Source organism: Triticum aestivum, chromosome 5D (genome assembly GCF_018294505.1).
Source record: "Triticum aestivum cultivar Chinese Spring chromosome 5D, IWGSC CS RefSeq v2.1, whole genome shotgun sequence".
Classification (NCBI taxonomy): Eukaryota; Viridiplantae; Streptophyta; class Magnoliopsida; order Poales; family Poaceae; genus Triticum; species Triticum aestivum.
This window is the reverse complement of record NC_057808.1, coordinates 462,970,444-462,987,931: the sequence shown is the minus strand read 5'-3', so window position 1 is coordinate 462,987,931 and position 17,488 is coordinate 462,970,444. Positions and strand designations below refer to the sequence as shown.

General features: G+C 48.1%; 1 protein-coding gene and 2 pseudogenes across 1 annotated transcript; all 3 read left to right on the top strand.

The window, feature by feature from the left end:
* Positions 1 to 1,565: 1,565 nt before the first annotated feature.
* On the top strand, positions 1,566 to 3,178 carry LOC123122783 (BTB/POZ and MATH domain-containing protein 2-like; annotated as a pseudogene).
* A 1,570-nt stretch (positions 3,179 to 4,748) lies between these two features.
* Positions 4,749 to 6,348, top strand: LOC123120919 (BTB/POZ and MATH domain-containing protein 1-like; annotated as a pseudogene).
* A 6,430-nt stretch (positions 6,349 to 12,778) lies between these two features.
* LOC123122782 (BTB/POZ and MATH domain-containing protein 1-like) lies at positions 12,779 to 14,347 on the top strand. The gene has a single exon (XM_044543121.1). It carries the CDS (start codon positions 12,800 to 12,802, stop codon positions 13,907 to 13,909), a length of 1,110 nt encoding a protein of 369 aa, XP_044399056.1. The 5' UTR covers positions 12,779 to 12,799; the 3' UTR covers positions 13,910 to 14,347.
* The last annotated feature ends 3,141 nt before the right edge of the window (positions 14,348 to 17,488 follow it).

The following is a 17,488-nucleotide window of genomic DNA, read 5'->3' as shown; positions in this document are numbered from 1 at the left end:
GAGAGAGAAGAAGCCTAGCTAATAACTATGGACCCGAAGGTCTGAGGTAAACTACTCACACATCATCGGAGAGGCTATGGTGTTGATGTAGAAGCCCTCCGTAATCAATGCCCCTCCGGCGGAGCGCCGGAAAAGGCCCCAAGATGGGATCTCACGGGTACAGAAGGTTGCGGCGGTGGAAATAGGGTTTTTGCTCCGTATCTGATGTTTCCAGGGTATATGGGTATATATAGGAGGAAGAAGTACGTCGGTGGAGCAACGAGGGGCCCACGAGGGTGGAGGACGCGCCCAGGGGGTAGGCGCGCCCCCTGCCTCGTGCCTTACTCGTTGATTGCTTTACGTAGACTCCAAGTCCTCTGGATCACGTTTGTTCCGAAAATCACGTTCCCGAAGGTTTCATTCCGTTTGGACTCCGTTTGATATTCTTTTATTTCGAAACACTGAAATAGGCAAAAAAACAACAATTTGGGCTAGGCCTCCGGTTAATAGGTTAGTCCCAAAAATAATATAAAAGTGTATAATAAAGCCCATTAAACATCCAAAACAGAATATAATATAGCATGAAACAATCAAAAATTATATATACGTTGGAGACGTATCAAGAGTCGGCGGCGTACTCAGGCAGCCGACGCTGCTCCGGCGTGAGCTGCGCGCGGCGCCTGCGCACCTCCTCGTCGTGCGCCCGCTGGCTCCGCAGAACCGCCGACACCAGGATCCGCTGCGGATCTTGGTGCCAGCGGTGCGGTAGCGTGACATCGGGGTACGACAGCGGCTTCCTGTACTCCCAGTGCCACCGCGCTTGGTGCACCGGGATGTGCAGGCGCCGGCGACCGGGGCGGAAACGCACCGGCGCCGGAGGAGGAGGGGGAGGGGGAGTACGGGAGGACGAGGCGCCGGGGGTGCCCTTGCCCTTGCCCTTGCCACTGCTGTTGTCGAAGAGGCCCATGGCGCGCTAGGGTTTGCTGTCGCCGGCGAGGAAGCAAAGGGAGTGGTGGGGGGCCAGATGTGGACGGGAGAAGTGGATGAGGCCAGCCCCGCCGCACACGTGCTTAAAAAAGGACGCTTTCACTGGCTGACTAGTGAGTCCGCTGTCGGTGGTCGTCATAAATAAGAAGACGGGTGGCGGTTGGGTGGCCTACAGGTGGGGACGCGGCGGACGCCGAGGAGATGTGTGGCGCGTCCGCTTCGCGTCCGCGCGACGCATTCCATGCACAATTTTGGGCCGGAAATGGGTTGGCGTGGATGCCAGGCGGACGCGATTTGCGTTTGGGTCACCACGTTGGGACTCCACTTTTGTTCGCGCCGACCCAAACGGATGCAGGTGGACGAAATGGGTCGCCCCATTGAAGTTGCTCTAATGAACCTCAAGAAATTTTTTCTTGAGAGAAATTGAACCTCAATCAATAAATAAAACAATGTTGAGGAGTCCATGTATCTCCATCGGACCCCAACGGATTGGGCCACGGACCAGCGGAATCGCAGAAGGGTCTGGTCTTTCCCTGGCTTCACCGGTACACCAACGAAAACCCTCGCCGCCATCCCCTCCCCTCTCCTCCCCACGCCGCCGCTGCCGCTGCCGCCCCCGCCCCCTCCCCCTCCCCCTCCCGGCCAGTGACCGTCCTAACCGACCACGCTGTACACCATGCCGACCTCCTCGCATGTCGGCGGCGACGGCCTCCCCCCCGGATCCGCATCCTCCATCATATCCGGGGTCGTGAGCGGCTACCACTTGCTGAAGATCGTCGGCTACTCGGGCACCAAGGAGGTCCCCAATGGTAAGCGGGTCGACTCTTGCCCGTTCCAGGTGGGAGGCCGCACATGGCATGTGAGTTACTATCCCAACGGGTCTGGGTCCGAGTACATTGATTACATAGGCCTTTGTCTGTGCTTGAATGATACCGTCGGCAAGGCCGAGACCGTGAAGGCAAAATTCAAGTTCAGCTTACTCGATCAACATGGGAAGGCAGTGCCGTCTTATACCTGGACCTGCGAGACCAGAGACTTTTCCGTGAAGAAATGTCAGGGATTTGCTAGATTTATGAAAAAGGGTTGAATTGGAGGAATCAGAGCATCTCAAGGATGATTCCTTCACTGTCAAGGTCGATGTCACTATCATGAGCGAGTGCCACGCGCAGCAGACACCGTCCGTCCTGGTGCCACCGTCTGACATGCACCGGCACTTCGGGGATCTCCTATCGAGCAAGGCTGGTGTGGATGTCGAATTCGTTGTCGGTGGGGAGACATTCTCGGCACACCAGTTGGTGCTCGCGGCACGGTCTCCGGTCTTTAGAGCAGAGCTCTTTGGGCTGATGAAGGAGGGAACCACTACTGGGGCCATACGCATAGATGACATTAAGGCATAAGTGTTCAACGCTCTGCTTACTTTTATCTACACGGATGCACTGCCTGCTATGGATCAACATGAGGAATCTGCCATGGCTCAGCATAGGCTTGTTGCAGCAGACAGGTATGCTTTGGAGAGGCTGAAGCTGATTTGTGAAGAGGAGTTGTGCAATTGTATCGATACGAGCTCCGTGGCGACTATCTTGGCCTTGGCGGAGCAGCACCACTGCCATGAGCTTAAGGCGGCATGTTTGGTGTTCCTCAGCTCGCCGAACAATCTGGATGCAGCCATTGAGTCTGAAGGTTTCGAGTTTTTAACCAAGAGCTGCCCTGGTGTTATTAAGGATCTCCTCAAGTCCCAGGTTGCTCCTAGTATACTTGGGAAAAGAAAATCTGGAGCATGAACATGAGGTTACATTCCTGCATATCGTCATTTGCAATCATCCGTCCAGAAACTGAATAAAGACCCTGCAGTTTTCTGTGTAGTCCTGTTCTCACAACAATGCGATTTATGTTGGTCCTATTTTGTTTGGTCATTGCATCGTTTATGGAGAATTATGAATGGTTTGACTAGCTATGTGGAAAGCAAGAACCATATGTGCTAATTAGTGAACAGTTAGTTCAGAACTTGTAAGCCTTTCAACTAGTTGCCCTTTAAATTTCGCCCAGTTCTGTCTGATTCCTCTGTAACAATCGTTGTGAGCATTGCGCTGGTTCCTGAGTTCATGCATCCCTTGTTCAGTACAGAGCACCGTTTATTTACCAGTTTCAGATAGACCATGTCTTGTTGAAATGCTGGGTTGGGATCCAGTGAAAAATCATTGGCCTTGCTGTGCTTGCAATTTTTTGCACGGCTACAATTTGTAGTGATGATTTCTGACATTGTAGTGGCTGCTAAGGTAGTGATCTTATGAAGGTTGTGGAGTTTGGCCTTAAGTATTTTCATACAGGATTAAGATCCCATTTTCCCTTTGTTGCAGATTTGCAACCAGCAGCTGTCTTGCTCTGTCTTATATCTGTAGTTCTTTGTTTTCGAATTAAGGATCAAATAATCCCTCATTTTCATTAAATTGATAAAACAACAGTACTTCAGAAGGTAAAAAAGGTTCAGCTGTTTACATGCTAAGATGCCAGTTGCCAGCACTTGCGCAGAAATTCATTTTAGGTAACCTTGTGATTGTAATGAATACATTCTTAATGGGTAGCCATGCCTAGTAAAGAATTTCCACAGGCTTGTCTGATTTGGATGAACGCGTCATGTTAGTTGGCCCATTACATTTCAACATTCTGGTAGAATAAAACTTAATTTCCCTTTGCTTGCTGCAGCCAGAGCTATTCTTAGTTCTGGGACTGTCTGCCTGTCACTTTACTCACTGATTGCTGGAATTTTTGGTATGAACATACCTTACACTGTAATGACACGTTTTAAAATGGGTGAATGACAACACTTAGCAATGACATGCTTTGTATACTATCGCCCATCATGAACTAGAGGATTGGGTAAGAGTAGCGGCAGATGGAATGGTGTGGAAGAGATACAATTTTTTATTTTAAAATCTCCGCGTGGAAAGGAGGTCGCCGGTACTCCCTTCATTCCACAATATAGTGCGCTTGCGCTTCCCGAGATCCAACTTTGACCGTAAATTTAACCAACAAGACCGACTGCGGCTGTAGCAAAAATTATATCACTGAATTCATATCGAAAATACAAATTCAGTGGTATAATTTTTGCTCCCGCTACAGTCGGTCTCGGTAGTTAAATTTACGGTCAAACTTGAATTTCAAGAAGCGTGGGCGCACTACATTGTGGAATGGAGGGATTATGATTTATTTTTATTTCGGCTACAGTGTGTCCTACTTGTAAGAGTGGAAAGGAGGGTGAGTGAACTCACCACCAACTAAAAAAAATTTAAGTAGGAAAGATTTGGCATATCCCACTGTAGCTTGTGAAAAAAAAGACCACATATATGGTTGTTGGTTTTTTCTACTCTAGGCGCATGATTATTCCTGTTGCACACAGTGTGGCAAAAGTTGGTTGATGCTTCTGGATGAGTTGCACGAAAACAACAAAAAAAATTCACAGGTATTAGAACTCCCCCCCCCCCCCCCCCCCCCCCCACAAATCCTGTGTTTCTTGTCTATTTCTTGTTATCACAGGAGGGGAGGTGAAGGGGAAGTGAAAGGAGAAGAATTTTTTTCTCACAAATCCTGTGTTTCTTGAAGATGGCAAAGCCATAGGTAAACAACGTCTGGAGGGGAGGTGAAGGGGAAGTGAAAGAGGAAGAAATTCAATGAACTCCCACCTTTTCCCTCCTTCTGGTGTTTCCTGGTACGTCTTCCTACTCTTTTTGTCTTTTTTTTTTTCTCTTTTGAATGGGCATGAATCTCAGCTCGTTTCAGCAGCCATGGCAGGCCTGGCGATGGGAGTTTCTTTCGTGGGGAAGAAGAAGATGTCGTGGGGCAGTTGGGGTGGAGGGAGGGAGGGTCCTGGGCCAGTTGTAGGAAGGAAGGATTCGGGGGAGGTGCACGTGATCCCCAAGGCCAGCTGCCCGCGCCGGGGGACCATGTGGTTGGTGGAGGTCGCGTGACTTGTAGCGTGGGTGGCGTGGGATGGGTACTTTCCTTTTCTGGCCGAGGGGGACCAGGTGCTTTCCTATTTTGGCCGGCCGCTCGGGAACGCTAGCAGGACAATGCGTGCTCGCTAGACGCATCCCAATAAGTAATGTTGGATCTCCATCCTACGATTGGGCCATGGACAGGCCAGCAGAAGAGTCCAGCTGATTTCTCAGTCTAGTCCTTCCCTGGGCTTCACCGATACATCACCCAAAACCCTAGCCGCCGCCGCCGCCCCCCCTCCCCTCCCCGAGCCGCCCAAACCGACCACTAGACACCGTGCCGACCTCCTCGCATGTCGTCGGCGACGGCCTCCCCTCCGGATCCGCATCCTCCATCATATCCGGGGTCGTGAGCGGCTACCACTTGCTGAAGATCATCAAAGATGGAATGTACGTTACTATCCCAACAGGTTAAGATCTGAGTACAGTGATTACATAGGCCTTTGTCTCTTCTTGAATGATACAGTCGCCGGCGAGGCAGAGATCGTGAAGGCAAAATTCATGTTCAGCTTACTTGACCAACATGGGAAGCCGGTGCCATCATATACCGGTACTTCCGACACCAGGGAATTTTCTATGCATAAAGGTCACGGGTTTGGCGGATTTATGAAAAGGGTTCAATTGGAGGAATCCGAGCATCTCCAAGACGATTCCTTCACGGTCAAGGTCGATGTCACTATCATGAGCGAGTTCCATACGCAGGAGACGCCATCTATCCTGGTGCCACCTTCTGATTTGCACCGGCACTTAGGGGTTCTTCTGTCGAGCAAGGCAGGCGTCGATGTCAAATTCCAAGTCGGCGGGGAGACATTCTCGGCGCACCGATTGGTGCTTGCGGCACGGTCTCCTATCTTTAGAGCAGAGTTCTTTGGCCAGATGAGGGAGGGAACCACCACTGAGGCCATACGCATAGATGACATGGAGGCACCAGTGTTCAATGCTCTGCTTACTTTCATGTACACGGATGCATTGCCGGATATGAAGCAAGAAGAAGAATATGCCATGGCTCAGCATCTGCTTGTTGCGGCAGACAAGTACAACCTGGAGAGGCTGAAGCTTATTTGTGAAGATAAGCTGTGCAATCGTATCGATACGAGCTCCGTGGCGACTATCTTGGCATTGGCCGAGCAGCGTCAATGCCATGAACTTAAGGCAGCATGCTTGGTGTTCCTCAGCTCGCCGACGAATCTGGGCGCGGCCATGGAGTCTGAAGGTTCGAGTTTTTAACCAAGAGCTGCCCTGGTGTTATTAAGGATCTCCTCAAGTCCCAGGTTGCTGCTAGTCTACTTGGGAAAAGAAAATCTAGGGCATGAACATGAGGTTATTTGCAATCATCCGTCCAGAAGCTGACTACAGACCCTGCATGCTATCTAATTCTAGCATTAGTGCTTTTTATGTGTAGTCTTGATCTCACAAGGATGTGATGTATGGTGGTTCGACAAGCTGTGTGCGAAGCAAAAGTGTATGTGCTAATTAGTGAACAGTTAGTTCAGAACTTGTAAGCCTTTCAATTAGTTGTCCTTTACATTGTGCCACAATCGCTGTGAGCATTGCGATGCTTCCTGAGTTCATGCACCCCTTGTTCAGTATAGGGTACTTCTTATTTAGCAGGTTCAGATAGACCATGACTTGTTGAAATGCTGGGTTGGGATACAGTGAAAAAGCATTGGTCTTGTCTGGTTTTCAATTATTTTTATGGCTGCAGTTTGTACTTTGCAGTGGACATGGTACTATGGTAGTGGCTGCTAAGGTAGTGATCTTATGAATGTTTTGAAGTTTGTTCTCGAGTATTATTATACAAGCTTATGATGTCATTTTATTGTTGTTGCAGATTTTTAACCAGAAACTGTTTTGTTCTGTCTTACATCTGAAGTTGTTGTTTTCGGATTGTGGCTGCTAAGGTAGTTGATTTTATTATTGTTGTTGCTGGAATCTTTGGTAAATACCTTATGCTGTAACGACGACCGTTGACACGTCTATAAATGGGTGAATGACAGCACTTAGCAATAACACACTTTGTATAGTAATCGCCCGTTATGAACTATTGTACTGTAGCAATTTGTGTTCCTCATGTAGCATGTGGTTCTTGTACCAGGGCTATTTGTGCCTTCATGTTGGTCTCGTCTCTAGTGTGCTGCCTATACTCTGCACAAGGATCTCATCACCGGGTCTGAGTTTTAACTAGCTGGAATAACCGCATTACTCGCTTACTCAACTGTAAATTTTGAGCTAGAGCATCAACTTTGCGGATGATTCATCTCTTGTGACAGTTTTGTTTTTCAGGGAATTGTGCCAAATTCAATAGCATGTTTTTTTCCTCTTGAGGGAACCATGGAGGACAAAAGCCAGCATGAACCATTATACATTTTTGAAAACACAAAAACAGAGTTTCTTAAAAGGAAAGAGAAAGCTACACCAACTGCACAGGCCAACTTGAACAGGACTGGCAAACATAGTTCCCGAGTGGTGTTGGCGCAGCAATTGGACTGGACCAAAGCATCAAAGTCATCATGACAACGACAAAATTGTTGCGGAAAACCTAAACTATATGCGGAGATAAGAACGGTAGAGCGAAGTTTACAAAAAGGGAGGCCGTCCCAAAGAGTCCTGCTGCAGCTGGTCACATCTGAATGAAGAGCAGATCGGACCTCCAGCCAAAACTGAAAAATGGACGGAAAATGATGAAGAGGATGCTCAGTAGTTTCAGAAAAGCACATAAGGGACATGCGTCAGAAGAGGTTAGTCGTATCGTGAAACCGCGGCGATTAGTATGGAACTGGGGATGATGAAAAAGAACAGTAAATAGAAGAAAATAAAGCACATAAGGGACATGCGTCAGAAGAGGTTAGTCGTATCATGAAAATGCGGCGATTAGTATGGAACTGGGGATGATCAAAAGGAACAATAAATAGAAGAAAATAAGTAGCAGGTCGAAAGCTATACTTGGTAAATTTGTTGTTGCCAGTTTTTAGTGTTTCAGTCTGGACATCGACACTGACATGGTACACAAATTTGCCCAGATCACATGCTTTTGCAGCAGGGAGAGACCTTTTTTTTTTTTGAATTTTTTAGATTGTTTGGCTATTTTACAAAATACGTATAAGCTGTGTAATATAGCACATGGTTTTTCATTGAAGATATATGGGAAATGATTCTAATCATCCGACTGATAACAACGCCTGGTTCCGCCATCTTCATAACCGTCGGATCTGATATTAATGAGATGGCTAAGGAGGAACGTATTACATAGACTAAGTTTTGCAACTTGATAGTTGTTGCAATCTCCTCCACCGCAACAATTGATGTGTTGCGGGATCTAGACCCCCCGCCTCTCGTGCTCCTCTCGAGCCCCCGTCAAGCCAAAGCCCCCACGCGCTTCTCAGATCACCGCCACTAGCAAACACTCCAACAATGCTACTGACAAGCACGACCGCCGGCGCCGGCAAGCACGCCGACGAGGTCGCCCACAAGCACATTGACGAGGCTGCCAACAAGCACGAGCAGTCGCCCAGTGTTCCTTTCAAGCTCCCCCCTCCCCCCAAGCTGACGCCTCCCCAAGCTGCTACGACCGCCGCCATCGGGGCTCGCCGTCCGCAAGCACACCGACACGATTGCCCAGGAGGAGCACCAACGTCCATGGTTGTCGCCTCATCGAGCTTCAGCCGCAACAACAGTTCGTACAACATTATCTCTGTTGCATAAATTTTCTGCAACTTGAACTTTGTTGCAAAAAAATCTCCAAATATTTCTGCAACATCATCTCTATTGCGAAAAATTTCAACAACACAATATCTGTTGCAAATGTTTCTATAATACGACTTATGTTTATGTTGGAGAAATAGAGGATGACACTCGTCCACTGGATTGAGCCTGATCCGACAGCTTGCGAGGCGGCATATTTTTCCAAATAATCTGCCGACCGACGCGTAGCACGATATATACGTGGCCTATGTTTACAAGATAATAAAGGGCACTGGATCTGCATCGTATACACGACCCGTGTCCGCAGCGGGAGTCCACCCAAAACCCTGGTCGTAAAACAAACCCTCACCCTGGCACCATAGCCACCGCCACCGTACAACATGCCCACCTCCTCAGTGTTGGATTTAGAATATGATCAACGTGGGGGCAACATTACAAAGTGTAGTAGTTTTTTTTGTCAAAACACATTGCAAATAGTTAATAAAATACTGAATATACATATGAATGCACTAGTAAAAAAAGTTCTGCAAATTGTATGTGGGGGCCATGGCTCCCACCACCCCACCCCTAGATCCGCCTCTGCCGGCGATGGCTTTCTCTCTGGATGCACTTCCACAATCAGCGCCGGCGCTGTGAGTGGCTACCACTTGTTGAAGATCGTCGGCTACTCGCGCACCAAGGAGGTCCCCAATGGCTAGTGTATCTACTCTTGCCCGTTCCGGGTGGGAGGCCGCACATGGCGTGTGAGTTACTTCAAAGATAGGTGAGCAAGGAAGGAAAAGAGAGAGAAAAAAATCCGAATAGCTGGCTGCCGTTCCCCGGGAGGGCACTAGAACGAACGTTGCAACCCAACTGCCCGCAGCCCTAATGCATGCCATCAGAAAAAAAAAAGATTTGGCATTGTATATAACATGAAATTGCTAAGAAAAAGCCAACAGAAACAAATACTGGGGTCCAAAAGATGCAGACAAAAGAAAGATCATACTACATGGCCAATTTGCATATTAATTAGAACGAGACGGACAAGGATTTTGCCATGCTTTATGTTTTTATTCTCAAATAGCATTAGTCTTGTCAGTTTTTCAAAAAATATAATTATGGCTGCAGTTTGTAGTGATGATTTCTGACATAGTAGTTGCTGCTAAGGTAGCAGTGATCTTATGAATGTTCTGAAGTTTGGTCCCATTTTGTTGTTGTTGCAGATTTGTAAGCAGAAGCTGTTTTGTTCTGTCTTATATCTGAAGCTCCTTGTTTTCGAATTAAGGATCATATAGTCATTTTAAAAAAACACCATATAGTCGCCAACCTCATAAAATTGATAAAACAAGAGTACATCCAAAAGTAAAAGGGTTCAGCTGTTTACATGCCAAGATGTCAGTACTTGTGGAGAAGTTCATTTTCGATAACCTTGTGATTGGAATGAACACATCGCTTTGTAGTTTGAATGTTAATTGGCTCATTACATGTTCAAATTCTTGTATAATACTTCCTCCATTCCATATTAGTTGATGCTCAAACGGATGTATCATGCACTGAAATACGGCTAGATACATCCATTTGAGCGTCAACTAATATGGAACGGAGGGAGTAGAACTTAATTTGCCTTTGCTACCTGCAGCTAGATCTTTCTTAGTTCTGGAACTGTCTGTCACTATACTGGAATCTTTCATATGAACATACCTTACACTGGAACGATGACCATGGATATGTCTTCAAATGAGTGCATGACAGCACTTAGCAATAACGCGCTTTGCGTAGTAATCGGCGATTATGAACTATTGTACGTAGCAGTTTGTGTTTCTCATGTGTCATGTGGTTCCTGTATCAACTACGTATCAGGGATAATGGGCTATGTGTCTTCATGTTTGTCCCTAGTGTTGCTTATGCCCTGCAAAGGATCTCACTGGGTTCTGAATAGTTGGAAGTAACCGCATTACTCGCTTCCCTTAACTGTAAATTTTGAGCTAGAGCATCAACTTTGTGGGTCGTTGATCTACTCTGGGCCAAATTCAACAGTATATATATTTTTCTCTCGAGGAAACTACGGCGCACAAAAGCGAGAGCAACTAGTTAACGAGCGCTCCTTCAGGAGCCTCGCAACGATCAGCGCTACTTGGCGCGCTCTCAGCCATTCGCCACGTGTCGCGCTCTCCGGATTTTGTTTTTTTATTTTTTCGCACGCGTTTTCGGTTTTTTAGACGGTTTTTTCCGGCTTTTTTCGACGTTTTGGTTTTCCCCCGGTCTTTCTTAGCTTTTCGATAAAAAAAATTTCGAAATTTTTTTTGCACAAAAAAACGAGTTTTCTTTTTCTTTTTCGCGAAAGTCATGGTTTTTCTTCCGCGAGAGTCACGGCCGTGCCTTTCGGAAACGAAAAAAAACGCATTTTCTGTTTTTTTTTTCTTCCATCAGAGTCATGGTTTTTCTTCCGCGAGAGTCACGGCCGTGCCTTTCGGAAACGAAAAAAACGCATTTTCTGTTTTTTTTTCTTTCATGAGAGTCACGGTTTTGCTTCCGCGAGAGGCACGATTGTGCTTTCACGAGAGTCACGGCCGTGCCTCTCGAAAAGGAAAAAACAAAACGCGTTTTCTATTTTTTTTCTTTCGCGAGAGTCACGCTTTTGCTTCCGCGAAGACACGGTTGTGCTTTCGCGAGAGTCACGGCCGTGCCTCTCGGGAAGGGAAAAAATACGCCTTTTCTGTTTTTTACTTTCGCGAGAGTGACGGTTTTGCTTTCGCGAGAGGCACGGTTGTGCTTTCACGAGTCACGGCCGTGCCTCTCGGAAACGGAAAAAAACGTGTTTTCTGTTATTTTCCTTCCACGAGAGTCACGGTTTTGCTTCCACGAGAGGCACGGTTGTGATTTCGCGAGAGGCACGGGCGTGCCTCTTTCGGAAAAGGAAAAAACCGTGCTCCCGGTCGGTTTTTTCGTCCGTTTTTTTCGTGAAAAAAAAGTTCGTCAAAACCTATCAACATGGATCTAGTTTTGAAGATCTCGACACGAGGAATCCAATGGTGAAAACGGTTCGAGATTTGAACGCATGGTTTGAGAGACAAAACGTTTTGAATAAACGGATCTACGAAGAAAGAGAAAACTCCCAGGTTGCGACAAGTGGCGTGCTGCATGTGCGCCACTTGTCGTGACCTGGGAAGGTGGAGTGTTCTTTGCAACGAGTACTCTTAATTAGTGGTTTCGCACAAAAGCCAGCATGAACCGTTTTATATTTTTCGGGCAACACAGAAAACCGAGTTTTTTTACAAGGTGATGAAAGAGAACAAGGACACCGAGCTTTTTACAAGGAGAAAGGAGGAGTTACGGGCACTGCACAACTGCCAAATTAAACAGGAGCGGCAAGATTGGCAAACATAGTTTGCGCAGCAATTGGACCAAAGCATCAGTCATCATCGCAACAATGGAATACCACGGAGGTAAGCTCAATCATCGTCACGGCAAACCTTTGAATTGTGACGCTTCCTCAGATTTCATAATGCAGAGATAAGAACTGTAGAGTGAACTACTCCCTCTGTACGAAATATACAAATTCCACCAACTACAAGTATTTCGGTACAGAGGGAGTATATACAAAAAGGAAGGCCGGGAGGCCATCCCAAAGATCTCAAACCATGCTGCAAGTGGTCACATTTGAGTGAAGAGCGTGTCGCGGATCTGCAGCCAAAACTAAATATGCTCAGTAGTTTTAGAATGGCGCAGAACGGGGATGCGTCCGTAGAGGCAGTCCTCTAGTGAAACTGCGTATGTAAACCGGGGGTGATGAACAAGAAGAGTAATAAATAGAAGAAGAAAAAAATTCCCACAATCATATGCTCTTGCGGCAGGGAAATACCTTGGCCTTTGGCTACTCTAAATTTCCAAAAAGTAAAGGGCCTTTGGCTACTCCACAAAATAAAACTCTGCAGTATAGCACGTCTTTCCTTGTTGAAGATGGCACGACCGCCGGATCTGCATCGTACGTACGTACGCGGCTTGTATCAGCAGCGGACTCCACAGTTGCCTTTTCCGTGTAGCCCTCGAGACAGCACCCACAGCCGGACAGCCCTCGCCGTCCCCGTTATAAAACAAGACAAACCCTCGCCGTGACACCGTCTCCACCGCGACCGGCCGAATCGACCAAGCCATACGCCATGTCGACCTCCTCGCAGGCCGGCGGCAATGGTCTCCCCTCCTGTTCCGGTTCCGCTTCCTCCATCGTCGCCGGCGCCGTGAGCGGCTACCACGTGCTCAAGATCGTCGGCTACTCGCGCACCAAGGAGCTCCCCAATGGCGAGTGGATCGACTCCTGCCCGTTCCAGGTGGGAGGCCGCACATGGCATCTTCGTTACTATCCCAACGGGGCCGAGTCCAGTAGCACCGATTACATATCCCTCTATGTCGTACTCGATGATATCGTCGGCGAGGCTGAGGCCGTGAAGGCGCAAGCCAACTTCAGCCTGCTCGACCAAGGTGGGAATCCGGTGCTGCCCTATTGCTGGGGAACCGGTACCAAAAACTTCTCCGAGGAAAACACTTGGGGATTCAACAAGTACATCAAAAGGGATGAGTTGGAGAAATCAGAACTTCTCAAGGACGATTCCTTCACTGTCAAGGTCGATGTCACTGTCATGGGCGAGTTCCACGCACGGAAAGCACCATCCGTCGTGGTGCCACCGTCCGACATACACCGGCACCTCGGGGATCTCCTGTCGAGCAAGGCCGGCGTCGATGTCGAATTCCGGGTCGGCGGGGAGACATTCTCGGCGCACCGATTGGTGCTCGCGGCACAGTCTCCGGTCTTCAGAGCAGAGTTCTTTGGGAACATGAAGGAGGGCACCACCACTGAGCCCATATGTATAGATGACATTGAGGCAGAAGTGTTCAAGGCTCTGCTTACTTTCATGTACACGGATACATTGCCTGATATGGATCAACAGGAGGAATCTGCCATGGCTCAGCACTTGCTTGTTGCAGCAGATAGGTATGATCTGGAGAGGCTGAAGCTGATTTGTGAAGATAAGCTATGCAAACATATCGATACGAGCTCCGTGGCGACTATCTTGGCATTGGCGGAGCAGCACCACTGCCACGAGCTTAAGGCAGCATGCTTGGTGTTCCTCAGCTCGCCAGTGAATCTGGATGGGGCCATGGAGTCTGAAGGTTTCCAGTTTTTGACAAAGAGCTGCCCTGGTGTTATTAAGGATCTTCTCATGTCCCACGTTGCTCCTAGTTTACTTGGGAAAAGAAAATCAAAGGCATGAAATGTCATTTGGAATCATCTGTCCAGAAAGTTACTAAAGACCCTGCATGCTATCTAAGCATTAGTACTTCTTTTGTGTAGTCTTATCTCACAAGGATGTGATGTACGGTGGTTCTTTTTGTTTGGTCATTGTATCCTTCGTGGAGAATTAGTAATGGTTCGACAAGCTATGTGCCAAGCAAGAACTGTATGTGCTAATTAGTGAACTGTTAGTTCAGAACTTGTAAGCATTTCAACTAGTTGCGCTTCACATTGTGCCACAATCGCTACTAGCATTGCGCTGCTTTCTGAGTTCATGCATCCCTCGTTCAGTACAGGGCACTGCTTATTTACCAGCTTCAGATAGACAATGCCTTGTTTAAATGCTGGGTTGTGATCCTGTGAAAAAGCATTGGCCTTGTCCGGTTTTCAACTTTTTCTATGGCTGCAGTTTGAAGTTTTGAAGTTTGGTCTCAAGAATTTTATTACAAGGTTATGATATCATATATTGTTGTTGTTGTTGCAGATTTGTAACCAGAAGTTGTTTTGTTCTGTTTTATGTCTGAAGTTCTTTGTTTTCGAATTAAGGATCATATAGTCGCCAATCTCATAAAATTGATAAAACAAGAGTACATCCAAAAGTAAAAGGGTTCAGTTATTTACATTTTTTTTAAAAGGAGGATGACTCCGGCATTTGCATATGGGTGATGCATGCAACCATTATATTAATTATTCATAAAGACATTATAAAGTATTAGATCAATAAGGCTGAAGCCACCACCTTGGCAACATCTGTTGCTACTCCTATGCAGTTAATAAAGGGGTGCTAATTGTCCGAGCCGAATACCAAACAGACATCGCACCAAAGCCTAACATCTAAGGCCGGAGGCCCCAACCCCGGGTCTGGAGCACACACTGGTCCGGCGGACTCTTAGAGGCCGCCGCTGCCGTCTTTCACCGATCCATCTTTAGAGCAAGTACTGATGCATCGCCCTTGCCAGGCCAGCCGTTGACGCCACCACGGCGCTAGCACGCCACCTCCCTACGCACGTCCATCATCATATATACATCAATCGCCGAGACTCCACGTCGTCGATACGTCACATGGAACGCCGCTCCACTGCTGGAGTCGTCCATTGGTCCCTCAAGCCAATGCACACCTCCAAGAATGACGCCCCCAAGGAGGGGACGACACAAGGGCATCGTCGTCATCCAATTGACTGATTGTGGGTTTCCCCGACAGTTAGCGAGAGGAGTTGGGAGCTTCACCTCGATGATGCCTTCAAGAAGGAAACAACGGCATTGCGTCGCCATCACCGACTTCGGCCAGCTACCGAAGACAAGATCTTCACCTGGATCTACTGCACGAGACTCCATCTGACAATTGTGCATCCGCAAGACCACCTTCAAAGCCCCGGATCTCGCCGCCCAAATCAGACGATTATCCACGCTGCACTGCCACTGCGGTGTACCCTGACGCTCCGGCCACTGCCGAAGGGCGCCACCACTGGAGCACGGAGAGGGCTGCCACCACACCATGCCATGCTGGAAGAGCCGTTAGGATGAATCCCAAGCATGCTCTTTACCGTCTATGTGCCGCACAGGACCCGGGAACAAAGCCACAGGACCGTCGGAGCAGCTCCGCCTTGGACATGGGTAGCTTTGCGTTGTTCCACTGAGGAGGACCTAGGCCTCACCGACTACCACCACCAGGGGCCGTCCACCCTGGCATCCACCATCACGCAGCGAGGCGACCACCCCGGCTAGGCCATGACCGGAGGCCACCGTCGCATGCACTCGGCCCGATCTGCCCAGCCAAGTCCTCCACGGCGTCCTCTCCACGCCGCCGCCGCCACCGACCTGCCACCAGACGACCATACCGCTGCCCTGGTGTTGGGGAACGTAGCATGAAATTTCAAAAAATTTCCTACGATCAAGCAAGATTTATCTAGGAGATGCATTGCAACGAGAAGGGGAGAGTGTGTCCACGTACCCTCGTAGACCGAAAGCGGAAGCGTTATGTTAACGCGGTTGATGTAGTCGAACGTCTTCACGATCCAACCGATCCAAGTACCGAACGTACGGCAGCTCCGTGTTCAGCACACGTTCAGCTCGGTGACGTCCCTCGAACTCTTGATCTAGTAGATGGTCGAGGGAGAGTTCCGTCAGCACGATGGCGTGGCGATGGTGTTGGTGATGTGATCCGTGCAGGGCTTCGCCTAAGAACTACGACGCTATGACCGAAGGCGTAAACTGTGGAGGGGGGCACCGCACATGGCTAAGAGAAATCTTGGCGTGCCTTTGGGGTGCCCCCGGCCCCCGTATATAAAGGAGATGGGGAGGAGGCCGGCGGCCAGGAGGAGGCGCGCCAAGGGGGGAGTCCTACTAGGACTCCACTCCTAGTAGGATTCGCCCCCTTCCTTCCAACGGAGAGGAGGAAAGGGGAAAGGGTGAGAGGAGAAGGAAGGGGGGGGCGCCCCCACCCCTTGTCCAATTCGGATTGGGCAAGGGGGAGGCACGCGCCACCTCACGTGGCCTGCCTCCTCTTCTCCACCATGTCCCATGAGGCCCATTAACTTTCCCGGGGGGTTCCGGTAACCTCACGGTACTCCGAAAAATCCCCGATCTTCTTCGGAACCATTCCGGTGTCCGTTCATAATCTTCCAATATATGAATCTTTACCTCTCGAACATTTTGAGACTCCTCGTCATCTCCGTGATCTCATCCGGGACTCCGAACAAACTTCGGTCACCAAAACACATAACGCATTATACAAATCGTCATCGAATGTTTAGACATGACCGAGACACATCTCCTGTCAATAACCAATAGCGGAACCTGGATGCTCATATTGGCTCCTACATATTCTATGAAGATCTTTATCGGTCAAACCGCATAACAACATATGTTGTTCCCTTTGTCATCGGTATGTTACTTGCCCGAGATTTGATCATCGGTATCATCATACTTAGTTCAATCTCGTTACCGGCAAGTCTCTTTACTCGTTCCGTAATGCATCATCCCGCAACTAACTCATTAGTCACATTGCTTGCAAGGCTTATAGTGATATGCATTACCGAGAGGGCCCAGAGATACCTCTCCGATACACGGAGTGACAAATCCTAATCTCGATGTACGCCAACCCAACAAACACCTTCAGAGACACCTGTAGAGCATCTTTATAATCACCCAGTTACATTGTGACGTTTGGTAGCACACAAGGTGTTCCTCCGGTATTCGGGAGTTGCATAATCTCATAGTCAGAGGAACATGTATAAGTCATGAAGAAAGCAATAGCAATAAAACTAAACGATCATTATGCTAAGCTAACAGATGTGTCTTGTCCATCACATCATTCTCTAATTATGTGATCCCGTTCATCAAATTACAACACATGTCTATGGTTAGGAAACATAACCATCTTTGATCAACGAGCTAGTTAAGTAGAGGCATACTAGGGACACTCTGTTTTGTCTATGTATTCACACATGTACTAAGTTTCCGGTTAATACAATTCTAGCATGAATAATAAACATTTATCATGATATAAGGAAATATAAATAACAACTTTATTATTGCCTCTAGGGCATATTTCCTTCAG